At 37.8% G+C, this 21,726-nt stretch overlaps 1 protein-coding gene across 1 annotated transcript in view; it reads right to left on the bottom strand.

Annotated features, from left to right (window-relative positions):
* The window catches only part of TTLL11 (tubulin tyrosine ligase-like family, member 11), a 59,542-nt gene that overhangs the window by 28,127 nt on the left and 9,689 nt on the right, over positions 1-21,726 (bottom strand). Inside the window, exons 2-7 of the mRNA XM_010571089.1 lie at positions 21,591-21,716; positions 14,530-14,626; positions 12,568-12,701; positions 3,975-4,550; positions 3,263-3,358; positions 2,609-2,727 (exon numbers count right to left, since the gene is read on the bottom strand). Coding sequence (XP_010569391.1) covers positions 2,609-2,727; positions 3,263-3,358; positions 3,975-4,550; positions 12,568-12,701; positions 14,530-14,626; positions 21,591-21,716 — 1,148 coding nt within the window. The remainder of the gene's footprint in view (positions 1-2,608; positions 2,728-3,262; positions 3,359-3,974; positions 4,551-12,567; positions 12,702-14,529; positions 14,627-21,590; positions 21,717-21,726) is intronic.

Genomic DNA, 21,726 nt, shown 5'->3' with positions numbered 1-21,726 from the left:
TACAGGATTTGTCTGGTAGGGCTTGCATAACATCACAGGGAAAAGCAGGCGCTGTGCAGTACTCACCCTGCTCATCCCTCCCAAAAGCCTCACATGTGCTTGTGTCACTTTTTATTCTATTTTAATTCCTTATGTTCTTTGCATCACGGAGTAACACAAAGCCTTCCCTCAAAATGATATCTTCCACAATGATATCTTTATTTATTCCAGTGGTAATAAATAAATAAATAAATAAAAAATCTTTGCATGCATTTAAAGTTTCTGTTTAAAACATGTTATATACACAAAATATTAAGCACATACCTCAGTACTTAAATGGCCAGGACAAATTCTTAAAATTAAGAAAAGATCAGTCATACTGTGCAACAACAGCCACTAAGTATATTTAAGTACGTTCATTTGAACTTGTATCACTGTATATTTTCAATGACTAATTATTGCCAATGCCAAGATAATTACTAGTGATTGGTGCATGTAAAGACTGGAATTGTATTGGAAAAGAGATATGTATGGCATGATAAACTGATCTTATTCAACTTAACTTTCATTTCAGTATTATAAGTCACATGAAAGGAAGGAGGAAAAAATAATTGAAACTCCATAAAGATGAGGAAAAATTAAACTAAAAAAATTTCTGAGCTATTAATCTTTCCTGATAATGAAGTACTTCAGGATGACTTCTAAAACTCACTTTCATTTAGATGCTTCATTTATTTTAATCTGGGAGATAATTAGAGCAAAATCAAATCCATCTCCACAGCAGAATATTTACCTGAGATGCAGCTCAGACTTTGCAGTATTTCCCCTGTGTGTTCAAACTCAGTGTTATATATATCATTAAAACTTTACTTAGATTAATGTCCATTACTTAATTAGCATGAAAACCAGAGTCTGTAACGTTTGCTGCTGGTTAGCTGTCAGAAAAGGAATTCTTTCAGATTTTTTTTTCTTTTAATAGGCCAAATTTTGCTTTCCCTGCTGCCACATACAATCAGACTAGCAAAACTATTACAACGGCTAGGTAAACTACTATCCAGCTTTCTATCTCCAGTCAATTATTTAGTTAATACCTTTGTCCTGCAAACAGAGGTATTTCTCTGCAGTTACTGGTAGGAGGATTTGGAGAAGGAATGCGGGAGCACACGTCAGAACTGGTTGAGATGCACTGAAATGAGTGAGAGGAATGACACAAAGGGAAAGCATTGTAAAACCTTTGCTAGTGAAGACAAGGCAAAAGAAACTGGTGCTCAGTTCCTCTCTCAAATGCTTTTACTTTGATGTAAATCTCCATAGGTGACTAGGGTGAGGTCCTTTACTTGACGCTTACAGTAAGATCATGTGTCTCAAGACGTTCCACACACCGTGCCCAGTTTAATAAAAAGTACTTGGAAGTAGAAGAGGTAAATCTCAGCTGAATAGGTGGGCAGTTGTCACACAGGAGTTCCTGTACATCCATGCAAAAAGTTACCAGAATATTCCCTTTGCAGCAAGAAATAGGATTGACTTATGGTGAAGACATGCAGATATTCATCAACAAGATGCTCTGTTAACCAGATTATTCTGAAAAAAAGCTGCATCACTGATGAATTCTTGCTGTGAAGAGCCAATGGTTTATCTCATCACCAACTAATCCTGTTAAAAATTACTTAGTACTTAAAATGTATCAGAGAAGAATCCTCAGCTGAATGAGAGTTCCACACACGCCAGCGTTCTCCATGAATTTATTCCTAATTATCATTTGCCTTTTTTCCATATCTAATATGTAGTTAATGAATGCCTGACATAACTTGAGTATAAAAAAAAAAAAGAGATGACTAGTTACATAATTACAGGTTAAAAAAAGATCTTTTTTCAGCTCCATGCACTGAAGTAGTCTTAAGGGTGAACATTAAGTACAGGCAACACACAGTACAGGTTGCTTTGCAAGACATTCTGTATACTGACCACAGCAACTTCTATGTGGCACTACCTCTGAAAGATTAGCTTGATCTTATAATAATATTACAATAATACAGAACTTGTAAGTATTGTCAGTCATGTCTCGTTCATGGGACTGTCTACAAAAGGACAGCAAATTTGCACTTGAAATCATTATAGAACATGAATAACATATTTAAGGTTGCCACTAAGTGCCAAGAGAAGAACAAAAATCGATATTCTAGTATGGAGGCAGGCCTACAAGCAAGAATTCCTAGGGACACACACAAAAAAAAATCTCCCTTTCATGCCTCCAAGGAACTGCTTAAAACAAAGTGTTTCATCAGAAAAGAAGATATTTCTCTCAGCCTGATCCCACCACAAGCATTTCTGTGCAAGCTGCTTCAGGCAGTTCCTCTCGTTTCTAGATCATAGATTTAACTATGTTTATTATCACAGATCAAGGAAGCAATTTCTAAATACTATATTCATACTTTTCAGCTCCAATGGGGCAAATCATTCAGAGTAATTTGTGACTTTCAAGCAAATTAATACACAAATTTACATCTCATGACTGCTTTCAATAAAAAAAAAAAAGAGGCCTCAAGTCAAAGTACAAATAAATAAATCTGAGTTACTAAACTGCTTGCAAGGCACTGATGCAAAAAACAAAGAAAGTCAACACACTTACTGGATATCTTTTCTCTTTTTTTTCTGAGGGTCCACTAGACGAAGAGTGTCTCTGATAACAGCTACTTTCACTTCTTCATCAACAGGGCTTGGGACGTTTTCAAATACTCCAGGAGAAAGCTTTAAATTACAAAGGGACACAATTATTCAGTATAGAACTAATGATTATTTATTCCACATTTGCTCAAACTTCATGCATGTCATGTATGTTTCAAATGCACAATGATAGATTACAAAATACTTCTTAAAGGATACACAAACACCTTAACATTTTCAGTATGATATTACAACAATTTTTGGCAAGTTTCTCTAGTAAATTGAAATATTAAAAAAGGACTGTTGCCAATGTTACCATTTATATTATGTATGCAAACATGAAAAAAATTATTAGCAATCCCCTAAACACAAGTAAGTCAACTGCAGGGGATGATGAATAAATGTATTTATGACAAAGATGATGGAGAGCTTTCACAATTCCAATAAGTCATATTTCCAGTGCATAAGATTAGTAATGATTTCAAAGAAGAAAATTACAGAGAACCTTGGAGGTTTCATATTAGCAGACAGCTTTCATCTTTCAAACAAGGAAAAAAGACCAGAAAACCAAACCTAAACAATTCTATTCCAGTATCATGATCATGTTGAGAGGTCTTACCTCTTGCTCATGTTCTATCCTCATGCTGGGGTTTGCATTTACTTCTAGTAACATGGGCTTCAAGTTTTTCATCAGGAGAATGTCAAACCCTAAAATCTGTGCATAATAAGCAATGCGTTACTTCAGTTCCACTCACAGTGTTCTTCTAGAGAATGCAATGGTCATCCACATGTCAACATTCAGGAGGAAGAAACATTTGAGGGACAAAAGAGAAATAACTGAGAAACATGCTATATCGCTTAATAATTACTGAAACCATTTGCCTTCAATACTAATGGCTACTTTCACACTACACCCATCTCTAAATGCTGCCATCTGTCAACATGGAATCTTAGCACCTATGACAAGCAGGTCTTAAAACTGTCACCATTATAGCGGCATTAGGAAGCTGCAAAGCTTCGTAGTTACAACATCTAGAAGATGGAAACTGGAGTGAATACTGCTACTAACGATTGATACCCATTGAAAATTCTCCATATATGTTTATGGCTAGTAGTGACATACACAGGTCAAGAGACTGAGATTTGTAAGGTAAAACTTGGGTGAGGAGAACCCAAGCTCTGAGCTCACACAATGCTATTCAGTGTATGCACTACACCCAACCAGTGATCAGCAACATAACTAGGGAAAGCTTTTAGAAAAGGAATTAAACACCCAGAAGATGAATCCACGCATAGAAATAACTGCATTCCTAGCAGAAATTCCAACCTACCTGGAAGCAAGTTGGCCCAGGCTTTCCTGCTGGTATGTCAGACTGATAGTAAACTTTCAGTTCTGGTGTCAGTGCAATAATTGTTTTAATCACCAGTGAAATTATATCTGACCACAGCTTTTTGACATCAGCTCCTCTGGAAGACAGTCTGCACAGAATGCTTGAAAAAGTCCTCTTGCTGCCAGTGTTTACATTGTCAGAATGGATGAAATTCCCGCTATGGATATTTAGTGAATAGTTGGTTAAGTGCATAAAAACCTGGTGCAAATTTTTTAAAGTGGGTTCTTGATAGGGCTCTGTACAAAATCTAGAAAGTCCATCTTTGGCTATATAAATCTCTAAGGGTTCTAAAGATTTCAGTAAGACATAAAGACGAATATCAAATTTCAGTTTGTCGACAAGCAGTGGTTTGCAAATATATTCTTGGACCACAGCTGGCCGGCTCTGGATGCTTCCCGTCAGTCTGATGTCACTTGGGTCTTTAATGAGGTAGATTCCATCCCCCTGGCACCCTCCGTCAGGTTTTACAATAAAAGTGGGCTTCCAGGATGGATCACTGTCTTTCATCATACGAACCTAAAAGGAAAAGAATTACACTGAAAGACACTAATTGCAGGGGGAAGAAGGGCTAGTACTATGAAAGCCAACAAATTCCACTCATAAGCAAAAATAAATAAAAATAACATGATCACGATAGTAGTAAACGCCATGCAAAAATGTAGAAGATAAACAGTGCTGACAAGCACAAAGACAAACAGAAAAGCATGAGTAGGAAATTACTAGTACAGATAAAAGGTCATTTTATTTAACAGGCCATTGTATAAATGATTTCAGGAACTTCTTTATAATGTTATGTACCAATTTACAGAATGAAATGCTGTATATCTCATGACATCCATTTTATTAGTCACTAATATATATGAAACAGCAACGTTAAACTTGCGTACTCCATTTTGAACAACGACTGACAAAGATAAACATTAACCTAAGGAAAGGCACCTTATTTATTGAGGTATGAATGCAGACAAACAGTATGGGAAGAAGGAAAGATAAAGTAAAAATGTGGCACTGGTAATACCTCTTCCCACCACTGAATATCCTTCACAATCAGATACCCAGTGTTAGTAAAACTAGGGAATATTGAGCCATGTACAGGTATAAGCAAATACCACAAATTTACTAAACAAAGCATAGAGTTTATGCCTTAGTTGCTACCTACCACCATTCCCCAAAATGAAGGGTTTTCTAAATTATACCAGAATTCACCTCACTGACATGCAATTAGTACCTTTCTATCAAATGCAAGATAAAGCAAATTCTATCATGATTTCAACAACTCTTCTCAGTGGCTTTGATTTGTATTAGGAAGATCCATTCATAGCACATGACAATTCAGATGCTTTCTTTAGAGGTACCTAGTGTGAAATCAGGAAAGGGAGGGAAGCTGGTGGAGAATTTGATGGTGTTTTGTATCAAATCATTTGGACGAATCTACAAAGCACTCCATGCCTGGCCTGTTGTTTCCTCAAGCTAGTGCAGATGTTCAATCTGTGTTCAGACGTTCACTGCTGCTATGCTGGTTCAGTGTGAAACACAGTGCGCTCTAGTGTATGAGCTTGCAAACAGCTAACACCAACATCTACCAGCATAATGTATTTTAATATGCAAAAATGCTTAGAAAAGTCACTACACAAGATACATTTCACTTTTTTCACAGAGAAATGCTTTCATTTCGCAGATTTCTTAAAAAGCTGTCAAATACTCTTTACTGCTAACAAGTTAAATTAATAGAATTACTCCAGAAAACATTTTTTCCAAAAGACACACATTGACAATTGAGCTTACTATGTATGGGGTGATGGGAGATGCCCCCACTAGAAAGAAAATAGCAGGTAACAAGTTTTGACAGCTACTAACACGCTGTGAGCATGTATATAAAGATCATCAAGACACAGAAACAGCAAAAAAAAGGAGAAAGGGGGCAGTGGAGAAGGTTAGCAAATCAGTACCTTTCAGTATCAGTTTCTTTCCATTGTAGTGCCTTGCCATGAAAGATCTCTGTTTGTTAAAGTCAACTTCAATACTTTGTAAGAATGTCATTGGAGGACTATATGACCTATTTCTGTACTGTTTACAGCAGCCTGGACCTTGATACTCATGTATCCAGTTCTCTCATTGCTTTGTAGATATCCATGAGTACAGTATAAGGCATACCTTGAGGTTTTTTCCATACTGTGCCCTAGATTCTTGGGGTGTATAAGGGAAATGGCTTACCACAAACAGAAATTATAACAACAGTGATAGGGAAGTACCCATGATTTGTCAGAACCTAACTGTCCTACAGAATCACTGATGTGGCCTTAGTAAGATGAAGCACAAAACTCAATTATAGAGAATTATAGGATTATAGAGAGGGGTCTGCATCCTCACACACCAAGAGAGAAGAATAAAAAGGAAAAAAAGAAAAAGTTCTACAACTCAGATCTAGATCCAAATGTCTCAAATTCAAAAGGCAGTTGAATCTGAACTTTTTGCTCAATCCCATTTCTTCATAATGACCCCACTGTCATTTCTTCATACTGACATCAGCAGCTTGATTTCTGGGGCATAAACAGGGCTTGGCAATATAACAGACAACAGCCTTTTATAGAAACTAGCTTCTTGGAAGCAACTATAAATATCTTTGAATTTTTTGGCTTTAACAAACTAATGGGAGTTACATAAGAAGTAAAACTAAAAAAAATTTTGGGAAAAAGAAGAGGGAAATGGCCATTTTTCTTTCCTAAAGATTCAATTACCTTATCTGTGAGAAACTTAAATAATCCCACCTGGAACAGCATGTTAATAGTTGGCAATCCAAAACATGATTATTGTAATAAGGTTGTTTTGGCCTTTGAACATGTTAAACTGATACATTCATTTAGCAGGGAACATTTGGAGGCTAATGTCATTCCCAGCTGGATACAGTGAGTCAGAATTAAACATGGCACCAATAACTAACTGCTGGATTCAAATCTGCACTTTTGTAAACAGCATATATTCACTCAAAACTCTCTCACACAAAAAAAAAAAAAAAAAAAATCAATATAATTAGGGTATTTTTTTACATCAGAGAAAAGAGCAATTACACCATCTAAATAGCCTACAAAGTTCACATTCCCAAGAAGCAAACCTAAACTTTGCAAGCTTCAATGCATTTTATTTGAGGATGAAAAAAATCATGAAGACAGTAACTAGGTCACTGTAAGGGCCTGACACATCTGCTGAATATCAGATCTTTCATGTTATATGCATATCTCCCACTGCCTAAATAAATTTTAGTTATTTTATTACTTGTATAGCAAAAATAAGAACTGCAGAGATTTGGATGCCTCAATTAGTAGAAGTGAAATTAAGAAAGAAAGAAAGAAAGTCACAAAGGATTTAGAGTCATCTTAGATGAATTTTAAAAACTATTCATAAAATATGGCAAGTTTTACAACATGCAGCAAGGAAAGAATATGAGCATGTTTAAGCCAGTGAGTTAATGTGTCTCAGCTTTCAGAAGCATCGGAGGAAAAAAGCAGCTACCTGAGGTACAGGATGACTGAAGACCTGTCTGCCATCTCTCCGAATCCCGTCAGCACCAGTGGTGCTCACAGCTATCGGAAGCTGTTTGGCAAGTGGAATGTGAATGTAGTGATGCAACTGGCACACACCAAGAACAGAAAGAGAACCGAAGGGAACTGGTATTAATTGGCAACTGGTTTGGAGGTCAAGGACTGAGCAAGCAGTGGAAAATGAACTGATGCATTACCTTCTTGGGTAGCCTTTTAAGTTCATGGTAAAGCAACAGGACCCTAGTAAGGAAGCCTCTGTAGCTCCCCCAGCTCTACATCTACATGCAGAGAACAGCAAAAGTCCCTACAGGTGTAAATATAGTAGTACTACATTCACAAATATTTAGGAGGAAATCAAATGTTAGAGCACAAATTGTAATTTATCAAAATGCAACTATAAAAATCCAGGTTTCAATGAACAGATGCTGAAGGACTGTAGCTCATGAAACTCCTAACAGCACTGGCCCTGGCAGTCCTAACAAAGAATGCAGCTAAAGAAAACGCAGGATGAAGACTAGCACGTTTATCAGCTACTCACGGGATTCGGAAGAATAAAGCACTTAAAATCTCTTCTTTTCAAAACGGAGGGATGTCACAGTACAGACCACTCTTTCCTTGCATTCACATGTCTTATGGCACCAGACCTGCAGCTGCTATTCTCTCCATTCAGCCAGCACCATGCTGAACAAAGTCAGGGATCTGGTTTTACACAGGCCTGCAGCTCACCAGCAACAACTGAAGATTGACTTTAAGATGCCTGAGGATACAAGCTAACAAAGAAAAAACAATCAATTGCCACCATCAGCCATGGCACTCTAGAATGAAAGAGAAAAAAATTAACGCACAGGAAAAGGCTGAGCGCCGGTCAGATCATCGTGATTTTTGGACAACACCCCCTCCTGCAACTACATTAGGCTGCTGATGCAGACAGGGTTCTGCTAGCAGCAATGTTCCCAAGGCCTGAAGGACTTCTGGCTCCATCCTGTCCAGTCATTCACTTCATTGAGAACCACATTGCTAAAAGCCGTCCTACTAGCTACTGCAGAAATTCAAGATTAATTATTTAGACTAGGATTTTTCTCGTGGACAAGTGTCACACTAACTCAATGAAAGATCCTTCTTCAAAATAGGTCACTTTGAGGGATAAAACGCCACAATGGAGATCAGGCTTACATAAACAGCATGTGGATAAATAGGTCCAAGTAGATCAGCAGGCCTAGATGTACAAAGAAGGAAGGCAGGATTTATGCCTTAGTCTTTCTACCACTAATGAATAATCTTCCCCTGACGTGACATTACTCTGCATACTAAAGGAGTTTCTCTGGTTCACCGTTGTTAAACTTAGCATCCCAGAAAGCTACCTGGTTAATCTTAAAAGTCTATGACTAAACATACCCTACTATGACTCTAGTTGTACATACGAAGCAACAATCGTGGTCTACTAGGGCAGAAAGTAATAAAGAACCTCTCTGAGATCAGCTGGGGCAATCTGCCTCCCATTCCCATGCCTGTTGTTCACACCTCAGGCTACTTCTGCTCTGCTACAGCAGCACCTTTTCAAAAAAGGTAATGCTTTCTGGGGACTACTGTTAAAGATGCAACAGCAACCTGCTTTTGAAGTACTGCATTTTAACAATCATTACTCTCACAGATCTCATACTTAACTCTTTCCATTTATCTGGAAAAGAAATAATTTTCTCCATCATTTTCTAGTCCATTTTTTGATGGACTAGAAGACCTGGACATTATTCAGGCCTTCTAGTCCATCAAAACTTATAAATGGCAGATGAAGATGGGATGGTGGGGAAAGGGGGAACAGTAATCCAGAGTCAGTCTGTTTTTCAGCAGATTGACTGCCTTGAAGCAGATGGTTTCCTGATCTTCAAGGAAATTCCTGACAGTCATCTTCAGATTCTCCACAATCCCCTCAACTATGTTCTTTCAAATTCTCATTATGAGGAAGCTTGTCCAGACTTAGAAGATTCAGTCATGTAGGAAAATTAGTTCATATGAAATGAAGTATTTCTTTGTACTTAGCTTGACAGAAGGAAATTATCTTTAAAAACATGTTAACTGTTTACAGTCAACAGCAAGAGGAGAGTATGATGTTTAAAGGCATGAAAATCTGATCCAGTTGCAGGTTTGCCTTTCATGAGGAAACACAGGCTGAATTAATATAGTGTTCTGAAAAAAAAGCATGTAATGGGCTATAAGATTTGACAGCACAAAGACTACAAAATTCATGTCTATGCCTAAGAGGTATTCAAACGCTGAAAACCTGATTAAACCACCAAAAATACGCTGTGCTAGAAATGAGACTGTCCAAATTAGATTCTTATTAAAAATTAATCATACTAGGCCTATTCATCATCCTCACAGACAACACAAAAAAGGTAGTATGAGAGCAATCAAGGTCCTGGTTTGAATCCTAAGCTAGTTACTTTTTAGAAATTGGAATTTCCTATTAGAAATAAGTTCTTAGCACACAGATTCCAACAGATTCTTCTCTGTTAGTGAAGGGGTGATTACCATAGCACCTGCGAGATTTGCTTATCTGTAATTAATCTTCTGTTACAGTGATATGTTAGTACAAAATGTTTTAGAAGGTAAAATAAGTGAATTCTGAAAGTAGCTAAGCATACATTTACTCAGTAAAATGAATTTTTAAGCCCTTGTTAAAAATACCTATCACCATTTCATTTCAATACAAATGACACTAAGGGAACTACCATCTTGTTGGCATTTCCCAATATGAAGCTCACCCACAACAAACTCAAGAGTGCAGCTTTCTCATCAATTAGTGGCTTTTAAAGCACAGAAGATTAATATTTGATTAGCTGTAGTGTTTTCTACCTGGATTTAGGTATAGGGGAAAGTGGGAAAAGCTGACAGCATTTGATTTAGTTATTGATACAAATGTATAATAAAAGTTCACAATCATGTCTAGAGAAGTGAGGCAGAGTATGAATACTTGAGAGAGAAACTATTTTGAAATGTTGTAGCACTTCAAGAGGAGGCAGTGAGATTTACATTCTCAAGGAGTTTCTTCTTTCAATAGTCATTTCTATTACAGGCAAAATCTCATAGATGTCCATTTCTCAGTCCAGCCCTTTGCGACAAAATTCTATACTACAAACAGCACCAAACCATCTTCTCATGTCTAACCTATACATACACTGACACTGAATTTGTGACTTTTGGTAATTAACTATGCTCTAAAGGACTTGAATACTAGTAATAGTGAAGGTACAACAAAATGAGTTTCAGCATGACACACCTAGAGCTACATACTTAGGAGCTGCAGCCCATGACAATACAGCTTTACTTCCAGAAATACCAGAGATGGCTAAATCATCTTTTGCTCAGATAAATGTACACATGGCATTCATATATTGAAGTGTATGCCAGTTTCTATAGGGGTATGTCTAACATGCAGGCACCGCCAATGCTGTATTGCACTTGTTTGTGAATAGGCTGAATATTGAGTCTCAGAGAGCTAACATTTTCAGCAGCATTAGGTTCCCTTGGTTGTAAAGCAAACAAAACCACATATGAAGAAAAACAACAGAAAAGGCTGGAGACCTCCTACTCAGAACTCATGAAACTGCAACTGAAAAGTGTTCTGAACCATTTATGGTTCACAGTGGATGTGGAATTTTTTGTTTTATTTTTTCTTGTTTTGGAGGGGTTACATTACAAACTTGTGTTAAGTAGAACATAAACTCTTACAACATAAAATATAATGTTTGATAACAAGAACTATGCTATTCTCAAACACAGATGGAAGAACATATGCGAAGGAAACTCCTAGGAGTGTGTTACTGGACATCTGTTATTCTTGGAACAAAAAACAAACCGTTTTTACTCCAGTAACCGTTCAACCAGAGAAAAGTATTTATTTGCAGTGCCACCTGCTGACAGCGTGCGGGTGTGTGCATTTAACCTGATGTACAGACCACATTGCTACGCGCTGCTCAGTTAATCAGCGCCTTGTAACCGAGACGGGCACGATTCCCGAAAGAGTCATTGCTAGAACTCCAGTGCACCATTTTGAAAGTTTACTTCCAAGTTATTTGCACTTATCTACCTGTCATTGCTAAATCGACTGCATAATTTACACTGCTTTTACAAACTGGTCTTGCAACTAAAGCAATAAGGCTGAAGTACTGTTGGGATTTTACTCATTTTTACTGTTACTAGCAGTGCCATGGCAGTGACCCAGCACACATGAAGAGTGTATTTTAAAAGATGTTCATAGATTTAACTGGATTGTGGATATGGTAATTATCCAAAAAGTACACACAGTATAGAAGTCTCTTAAAGTCCATACTTTTTCTGTCACTTTTCCAAGCAGAGGATACTGTAGAATACAAGAATGTACTGGGCGAGTCAGAGTTAAAACAAACACATACAATATTTAAAAAAATATTTGTAATAACAGAACCAAACATCAACACACAGCATCACTTTTTTCCAAGAAAGCTAAAAAAGAATGGTACTTTATTACACTCTGAATATTTAAACAAAGCAACAGTCTGACAAGAGATTAAATCAAACAATTATTCAGGAAGATGTGATTATATTTAACAACACACAGTACAAACTGCTGTTTTGAAAGATTTGGATAAACAGGCAGAATGGACTAAAAAGACTTCAGTGACAATGAACCTAGTGAAGTACCACACTCCACACACTACTGTACTGGAACCTCCTCAGCCCTTTTAAACTCAGTAGAATATGCAGGGAAAGGGCTTATGGTTCTACCGTGTTTAATTTGCAGACATCTCTTCTGGCATTGCAGAGAAGCGTAACTGTTTTTAAGCTTTTTCTAGAACATAACAAACAAAAGTCTGGTCTCAGGCAAACTGAAAAAGATGTCATCCACAGCACCCAAGTGTCATTTTAAATAATCTGGTAGGTATAAAAAAAACTTAAGAATGACATGGCAACAATATCCAAGAAGTTACACTACTCTGAGAGAAAAAGTAATCTACCTCAGCCACAAAGAGGGGAAATTCGTCTGGCAGAATCCAGGATCGAGGATAGAAGTTATATTCAAGGGGAAATAGATCTTGCATTGTTCGCACTGCCCGACTCAGTGTAATTTTACGTACCATCTCTGTCATGCCTGTGAAAAGAACAGACAGAGTCTAAAAGTGATGAAAAATCCACACTGAAGGCTCAACCTAAAAGTAAATTGTTATATCATTACTCACCCTACTGGTAGGTTCTCTAGTCATTGCTTTCAATAAAGCTGAAAACCTTTTAAAATTTAAAATCTGACAAAATATTTGTAACATTCCCCTGCCATATTTCATATTGTATGTACTGCTGTATCATATTAGAATAAAAAAATTATAAAAATACAGCTCAGAATAACAGAGGGAAAACATTAGTTGAATAGTAACTACTGTCTTTGCTATAATCCAAAATTATTGCCCTAGCCTGCCATTGTTCCAGAAATAGGTAAAAATGTCATTTAAATGTAATCAACCACTTTGTGTTTACTTTGCATTCATTTAAGTAACTACGTCAGAAAGAATAGGTTATTTTGTGAGAAGCCAAACTTAGCTGCTTTCCTGCAGCTGTGAATCTCATGCTTGGATCATGCCATTTCCAGATCTGAGAGCGCTCTGGTAGAAGCTTTTCCCAAGGTCAGGGCATTCAGGGTTACTCCCATGTTGTTTATATGCTTTAAAGTATGACAGCTTAGTTCATGCTGCAGTTTCTTTCTTGGGGAGAACATCATCTGTGGGCTTCCTTGCTACATGGTCAGCAAACTTCCACAAAACCTACGGGAACTCAGTAGTCTGTGACTGCAAACCGCTGTCGAGCTCAGTTGATTTTGGCCAGGAGATTCCAAAGATACAAGGAGGACAGAAAGTGACAGGGAACACACACACACATTTTCGGAAGTCTTATTTCCATCAGGAACATGACTAAAAATCTATTTTTATGGAAAAGTTTCCAAGTCTTTCTGAGGACTAACCCTTTCAGATTCTTTGAATGTCTCACAAGTAACTAAGAGAAGCATCAAGACCTCTTCTTCAAGAGGAAGAATTTAGTAATACCCAGCATCAAGTTAGTTCAATGTTCCTGGAAATCAGGCCTAGTTCTGAAGGACTCTCTGGCTTTGATTATTGTGCCAGCCACCTAGAAGCCAGAATACAGAGAGAGTAACATTCATCTAACACAGATTTAAAACACCAGAAAACTATATCATCTGATACTTGAACGTGAACTTCCCACAGACAGGAGAAATTCAGGGTAAATAAAGCATGAAGTTCGATATCTGAGGGTTCTTATTCTCACAGCATACTAACAGCAGCAATAAATCTGAAGTAAAGGGCTTAGATAAGTCAATACCTAAGCTCTTAGCTCTTATTTAGAGAGATCTCAACAGGGATTAAACGAGAAAAAAAGGGAGCTTAAAAAAGTAGAAGAGTCATCATAAGATGAGGGCTGACACGAACTCTTCAATATTAAAAAAATCCATTTGAGGAACTTCGCTTTGAGCTTCTCCCTGAGAAAGGCCAGAGTATGAAAAAAAAAAAAAACCAAACAAAACAACAAAACAGATACTTTCCACTTTGAATCAAAACCAAATCCAAAGACACAGCACTGTTATCAATGCTAGATAACACACAATAATTGCACACTTCACTTAAATTATAGCCTAACAGTCTTATTTTTCTTAAATTCATACATATTAAGTACTCTTTTCATCAAAAACGCTTCCTCTCCAAAACAAATTTCGGTTCAGAAATTGTTTGAGACACCCATTCTGATATTCTTACTCCCTAAGCAGAAATCACCTACCAAAAATGGTAATATGCTAAAAATACTATCAGTTGATTAGGCAGATAATTCACATCAAAAAACAGTAAAACACAGAAACAGTTAAAATAATCATGTTCTTAAAGCATTTGTTTAAACTAGAAACAGAGGTAAGGTACCTGGAAACTTGTTGACTTGACCTGAGAATATATCATTATCATGAAATGATACCCCATGCCAATAGATATCGCACGGCAAGCGTCTGCCAAAAGGAAACTGGAAAAAAGATAGGAGGCAAGTTTTAAAGCAAACTGGCAATACCCATTCATTCCTTACTTTTCTAAAGGCTCATATTAAGCATAAACCAAGAACAGTCTTCTGACTATCAAAAAAACCCATGCTCTATATTTTGGTTGCAGAACTAAGAATATTTTGATCAGTTCAAGACATTAACAAACCGTGAAAGGTTTCTAGAAACTAAAAACAAATGACTGAGAGGCATGATCTGTACTGAGAAACTCCAAGCTTGTTATCAACCACAATTAAGGCATGACTCATTTGTAATTTAAAATACTATTACAGGGAATAAAATTTCATTAAGAAGCACTTAATTCCAGCACATGAAGGCACAGCAATAGCAAGTGCTACAGCTGGGAAGTAAATAAATGCTGACAACATTTTGGTTTGGGGTTTTTTTCCTCCCCAGTTTAAGGAGTGATAAGCAACCATCAAGGAAAAAAAAAAGCACTAGAGGTCATGGATGACTTGTCTTTACTGGCAGTTACTAAATCAACTCCTATTCTTAAAAAGATCACCACTTAATGCCAACAGTCTTATGGCTTATATTTGTGCTCCCCCTCCGCAGTTTGGTAACCTAAATCCCTTCCCCAGATTGCATCGATACACACAGTGGCCCTTTACCCCCAACCATGTGGCATTTCCATGTGCTCCCAGTCTAGCATGAGCAGGAAACATTTCTACTCCCTAGAACTTTATTTTAGGGAATACAGTAGTTAGTAATATAGTAATAATTAGTAAATTAATAGTAAAGCGTAGCTGCAAAGCACTTTCTGAGCAAGCTGATTTACATTGGTGTCCAAGCTGCAATAAATTTAAAATTAATATTTTTATATATTCAGTTATGTGTACTAATTTATACAGTATTAATTCCTTTCTGGTACCAATAGCCTGAATTTAAAAGAAAAGCTTATAATTTAATTAATCATTTGTTGAGCATATATGTTTCAACTATTAAGGACCAAGGCAATTATTTCAACAATATTAAGTATTCCAACAGCTTAAGAGCTTCTTTTCCCATTCACACACAATTTCACCATAAATTGGAAGACTTTATAGTTATCTATTACCAAAAAGATCAACCTTTTTTGAACAGTCTGAAGAGCTCTGAAACAGTGCTGCCAATTACTGATAGCAACAGTTTCTAACAGTAGTAAAATGGTTTAAAAAAAGCAAGCTTCCAGCAGTAGGAACAAAAGCCCCATGAATTAGCAGTATCAACCATCCAAAGCAAAAAAAAAAAAAACCTGTTAAAAAATCAAACATTTGTAATCCATATAATAATAATAATAATAGTTTTGTGTAAAAGAGGTACTCTTATTTTCCACACTTGTTCTCTTAGACCCAGTCCCTTTCATCAATTAAAAAAAAAAAAAATTTATCTGCAACTCCATGTAGGTGCCATTAATTAAATACCATATGGAATACATTCACGGGAATCTCTTCTACTATTAGGTTACATCTTTTTCAAATAAATATGCTATATTTCTGACCACAGCATTTTTAGGACACACTATTATGAAATATCTACCACCCTCATCACCCATTGACTTCAATACCATTTACTTATTGAAAGAACCCCAGTATTTTGCAGAAACTACTTGTTCTTTACTCCAAATATAATTTTTCCTGCTTTAAAACATTTCTTTAAGCACTGGATTTTTTTTCAATATGACAGAAAAAAGAATCTCATAAAGCTTTTGAGTGAATTACTTTATTTGCTACTTTAATTAAAATTTCAGTTTCCTCAGTAAATAGCCTTGAAAAATTAATTTAAAATGCTAATTGAGCAATGCATCCTTTCTGTTTCCTTACTCATAGGGATGAGATACCCAATTTAACAGAGCCAGTGGATTCGTCACTTATTTAATTATTATCCAGCCTGCAAAAATCTGTTTTTGTACAAGTGAAAATTAATTCTGTTAGGCTCTGAAAGACAATCTGTGGCCTTAACCTCTCTCCACAGCTATATCCAGAATACAGATGCAGTAGTAGGTCTCAGAACGCCCTTCCCACTAAAACCTGAACAATTTATTTATTTATTAAATGAAATTGAAATGAAAGGAATGAAATTTGCATTTATATAACACCTTTCATCTACAGAGGATATCAAAGTGCTTTACAAACACTGCACAGAAATCATTTCACAACAGATGAAGAGTGAGCACCTCTGGACTGGAAAATGGAAGCATTGCACCCCTGCATGAGCAATCCAGATAGGATGGCAACTTCCCTACTCCTGACAAATCAAGATTATTGGGATTTATCCAACAACGGGATCAAACTCACCTCCTGAATGAGCTGGGAAGGATACTTTGCTTTTACATAAGAATAGTGTTCGGAAAGGAACAAACAAGTTCGATTACTTGGCTCTCTCTGGCAGTGCCAGGCAGGTATGAATTAATCTTATTCTGGTAAAAGAGGCCTTTCCACCAGCTCCTGGTGCAGGGGACTAGCTGAGAAGAAAGGTGGATGCCTGAAGCAGTCCTCTGTTCTCATAAGAACTTCTGTCTACAGCTACCTGGCATCTGCTGGAATAGCCTCAGATCTGCACTAACCCATGCCAAAGCGAAGGTGCTCACAGCCCGGGGACTTGGGGAGGTCGCAGCCCCAGGGGGACCGAGGTTGTAAGTGTGACTGGAGCCGTCCTTGCTGCTGTGTGTCCACCCTGTGCAGAAAACCCGAGTCTGGTCCTAGGATCAGTCACGGCAAACAACTTTCAGGTTGCAATCAATTCACTAACTGTTTGAACAATTTATTTTAAATCTTTTTTTTATTCAGAGTTGGGGGCATTTGTCAGAACAAATAAACAAGGAGCCACAAAGAGAATAGAATTGTTTCCATAACTTTGACACAATTAATAACCCATCATAGTCAAATTTGTCTGACAGGTCATTTCTACCTTTTGATTAGAAGCCAATAATATAAATTGTCTCACGGGTCACATCAGTCTGTTCCATCATGTTTAATGACAAGTTAAATGACTCTTGTCTTCTAGTCAGCTTTTCCCAGCGTAAAATTTCAAACTATTTCTACGCCTCCATGCAGCTACTGAACAGCGAGACAAATGAAACGCTTAATGCTGGGATATTTGATGCCCAAGACATCTGCTTCTTCCATTCCTGGTAATTGAAAGCTAGCCAAAGAAATAATTTATTAAGTGATGAATAAACTCAGGATGCAAGCTCAATTTGTGCCCATTAGTTCATTTGGCATATCATGTTCATTTAAAGAACCTGACACACTAAATCAGATAGTCCAATCTAGTGATGGGAGTAATTGCTTCACTGGCATGCACATTAAAATTCTGCCATGCTTTTTAAAAAGTCCACCCCTGTGCGTTACCCCAGATAGGGCTATCATGGTTGATAATTTAATTTACTCAAACTTCCCACAGCTGAAAAAAAAAAAAAAGGGGTGCGTGTCTGTCATTTGCTTCCGATAACAGAATCTCAATAGACAAATTGGTTTCTCTTGGACTCTTTCACCTCTTTCTCATGTATCAGTGCCATAGAATAAACTGCTCACCAATGTTAGCCATGTTTAGAGTATTCTTCTTTTTTTTTTTTTTTGTCTTATAATGGCATTTACCATATGTTAGTCTACTAACATGAACTACTACCATGTGGACAACTCTGTAATCACATGGTGCATTATGTCTTTCTTCTACAAATTATCAGGGAGCACATTGCAATAATCAACTATTACTGAAACAAAGCTCTTCAGCAAGTCAGGGTAACTACAGCAAGGAGATTTCAGAATGCACAACTTAAAGCAAAAAACAAACCAAAACAAAAGCCTATATGACACTGTAAAAATGATATCCATTGGATAGAAAAAGTTATCGATAAAAAGGAGCCCACTTTAAAAAGCCTATTTTAATGTCTCCTGCCCAACAAAATATTCAAGCCAACACATCCAGCACCAGACACAGAGAAGAATAGAAACAAAACAAAAGCAGCAATGGGAAAAAATGTAAAATAAGTGGTGAGGAAGAAGGATCAAATATACTATATCACAGCTGAAGATGCAATCACCTTGAAAAGTATTATACAAGGGATGAGAGTAGAATACCAGCCCCTGAAACATCAGTATTTAAAATATATGCATTTCATTACTACTTCTAAGATTTTTTCCTCATTATTTTTATGGATCCTACAAGAAACAACGTCTGTGTTCCCTCTGCTGGTCCTGCTGTAACAGTGCAACTATTTCCAAGGCTCTTTGGACATCAATGATAGTTGTTTGAACAAATACGTTAGTGCTATTTTTCTAAACATTTGAAAGGGAGACCTTTCAAAATTATATGTTACTTGAATAAAAGAGTTTTCCTTGGATTTCTCTTCTTAATGTTGCTTATTTTTCTCTTCAATTCTAGATGAGATCTTGCCTACTGATTCCCTGTGTCTACCGAAGTCTGCTAGCTTGAAGGCAACAGTTTGTCTTGCTCCCATCCTGGAAGACTTTCACCTTCATATTTTCCACAATGTAAACAGTAGTAGTTAAGAGTCATAGCTAATATTGGCTCCCCTTTGATTACTCTTTCCACCTTCGGGGCAGGACGGGGTGGGCGAGAGGGAAATAAAGAAAGGAAAAAAAAGAGAAAACTGATTTGATACATATACATTGATAGGAGAAAGCACTTTCTTGACAAAAGGTAGCATCACCTTCATACTTATTAACCTATTTATAAGCTGAAAAATATACAGAAATACATTACAGTGACTTGTTTACAGAGAATGAATTATTGGCCACCTAGATGATACAGTCAAGCATCACAAAATTCCTTATTAGGTCTCCTCTTTATTAAGAGTACAAAGCAGCCAGAAGAGGAAGCAACAGACTAAATGAAAAATATTGACTGAACTAATGGATGGAGGAGAAAGGATATTGAGGGAGACAGTAAACAAAGAAAGACGAAGTAAAGGCAAAAGCAGTTGCTGTTGGGGGATGCAGAGCAGGAAGGAGAATGCTGATTAATACAGTGCAGATATTCAAGAGAGGAAGAAGAGCATACGAAACAAGTCAATTTGTAGGACAGAATACCAAGTGCAAGACAGATAGGCAAAACAGTAAAATCTCAGGAAACAGATAAGAAAAAATTAACCAGTAAGTATGGCTCATTACCAACATAATCTGCGAGGCTAACTTAAATCAGTAATTCAGAAACACTCACTGGAATGGCACTGGGCACGCTGAACATAAAACTTAACCTTAAGAACAATGAAATTAAGTGTGAAGTCCCCGTTGCTCTCTATGTTACCAAGTAAAACATAGAGCATGGCTGCTGACAGACACTCCACAGGTGCACTGAAGGGTAAGAGAAGTACACGTAAGAGGTTTTAATTTCATGCCTCTGGTGATCCATTGCTATTTTGCTGTAAGAGCAGGAGTTGAGAACTGGAGTATTTGTGCAATGAGATTTTGAAATTCTCCCACTGGATTTAAATAACAAAAATCTTGAAATAAAATTTTATGAAAACTAGAGAATGAGAAAGCATTACTCTTCCTGACGAGGAGCATATATGTCTGTCGTATTAGGTATTTAGGACATTATGAACAAATACAGGTAATATTTACTGCTACTCAATCCTCCAGAAAATAAATTTGTAGCGTTTAACTCTGAAGTTAGGAACAACACAGAATATACTGTCTACCCCAAGTCCGTAAAAATTTTGTTAAAAAAGTATCAGGTGCACAGAAATATTAGTATCTTGTGAGTGGGCAGCCCAAAACCAGCTTCGTAAAGTGAAGCAGGTGCCACAGATCACGCTGCTGCACTCTAGCTCTGCACACAAACAAACAGTTCATCCTCAGGTTTTATCTTTCCACTTTACGTCCCCTCCAGCTTCTCTCTTCCAAATGGATTACAAGTACCCTTTTTCTTACAGAAGTTCCTCGAAAAGCTCCTAGAAGCCGTTTCAACTTCTATAAAGCCATTTATAAAGTTATTATGGAAAGAAAATCTTTACAGTTTGAGAAAAATTTAGCATCTATAATAAAATATATATTAGAAATCTCTTCAGGATTTAAATAAGGAGTTCCAAAGCATCAGTTCTGTGCCAGCTCCCATATTGTCATGACTCCAGTTCAGCAGACACAGGCTGACACCGAACTCCTCACACAGCACAGAGAGAACATATGACTCAAGCTGTAGGGGGAAAAAAAAAAAAAAAGCCATGCCTTCTCTACATACAACAATTTAGAAGGCTAAAGCCTGTTACGTATGCTTTAATAGACGGCTTAATATCATTTCATTCATACACAATGCTCTTTGACACGCCTTCAAGATAATCTGCGACGCAGAGGCTTTACCATCGGATCAGACGGCTGATCTATCAGGTCATACTTTTTCGTTCATGGTCATGAGCCTTATTTCACGTACACATACAATGAGGGAAGGGTGAAAGGAAAGAAACGCAAACTGACACAACGCACCAAACATTTCTACGTAGGGGTAGGTTTCTTTCTTGCCCTTTCCAGTGATGTGTTTAAGCTCTGAAGCGTAATATCCGATTACCCATATTCTGGCTTGCATAACTGGTGATAGCACTCTTGGTCATGAATCAAATCAGCCTCCAGACTTGACATCTAATTAGAAACAACCCCAGCACCGAGATGACACCAGCCGCGATGAGCCCCCCAGAGTCCATGAGCCTGCTTGGGCGCACGTTCAGGGAGACAGGGGAAGGAGGAGGAGGGGGAAGGGGAAACCCTTTGCCAGAGGCAGACCCCAAGGCAACGGAGGGGAGGTTTCCCCAGATCCCGGCAGAGCAGGGCGGGCAGCGGAGGGAAAGGCCAGAGCTGGGACCACCGCTAGGCCGGGCCGGGGCCCTTGCCGGAGCCGGGGGCCAGGCGGGGAAGGGGAAGAAGGCCCCGGGCAGAGCCCCAGGAGCCTCCTAAGGGCCGGTTCGATGGGCCGGGGGGGCTGCCGGGCGCTCACCTCCTTCCAGCGGAGCTGCCGCAGGCTGATCTTCAGCGCCTCCAGCGAGGTCTTGGCCTTGGAGCTGTCCACCGTGACGCGGGGCCGCCGGCCGGCGCGGCCCCCCTCCTCCCCTCCGCGCCGGCCCTGGGCCCGC

The sequence above is a fragment of the Haliaeetus leucocephalus genome, unplaced genomic scaffold, assembly GCF_000737465.1.
Source record: "Haliaeetus leucocephalus isolate CR32 unplaced genomic scaffold, Haliaeetus_leucocephalus-4.0 Scaffold306, whole genome shotgun sequence".
Taxonomy (NCBI): Eukaryota; Metazoa; Chordata; class Aves; order Accipitriformes; family Accipitridae; genus Haliaeetus; species Haliaeetus leucocephalus.
This window is presented reverse-complemented; position numbering and strand designations above follow the sequence as displayed.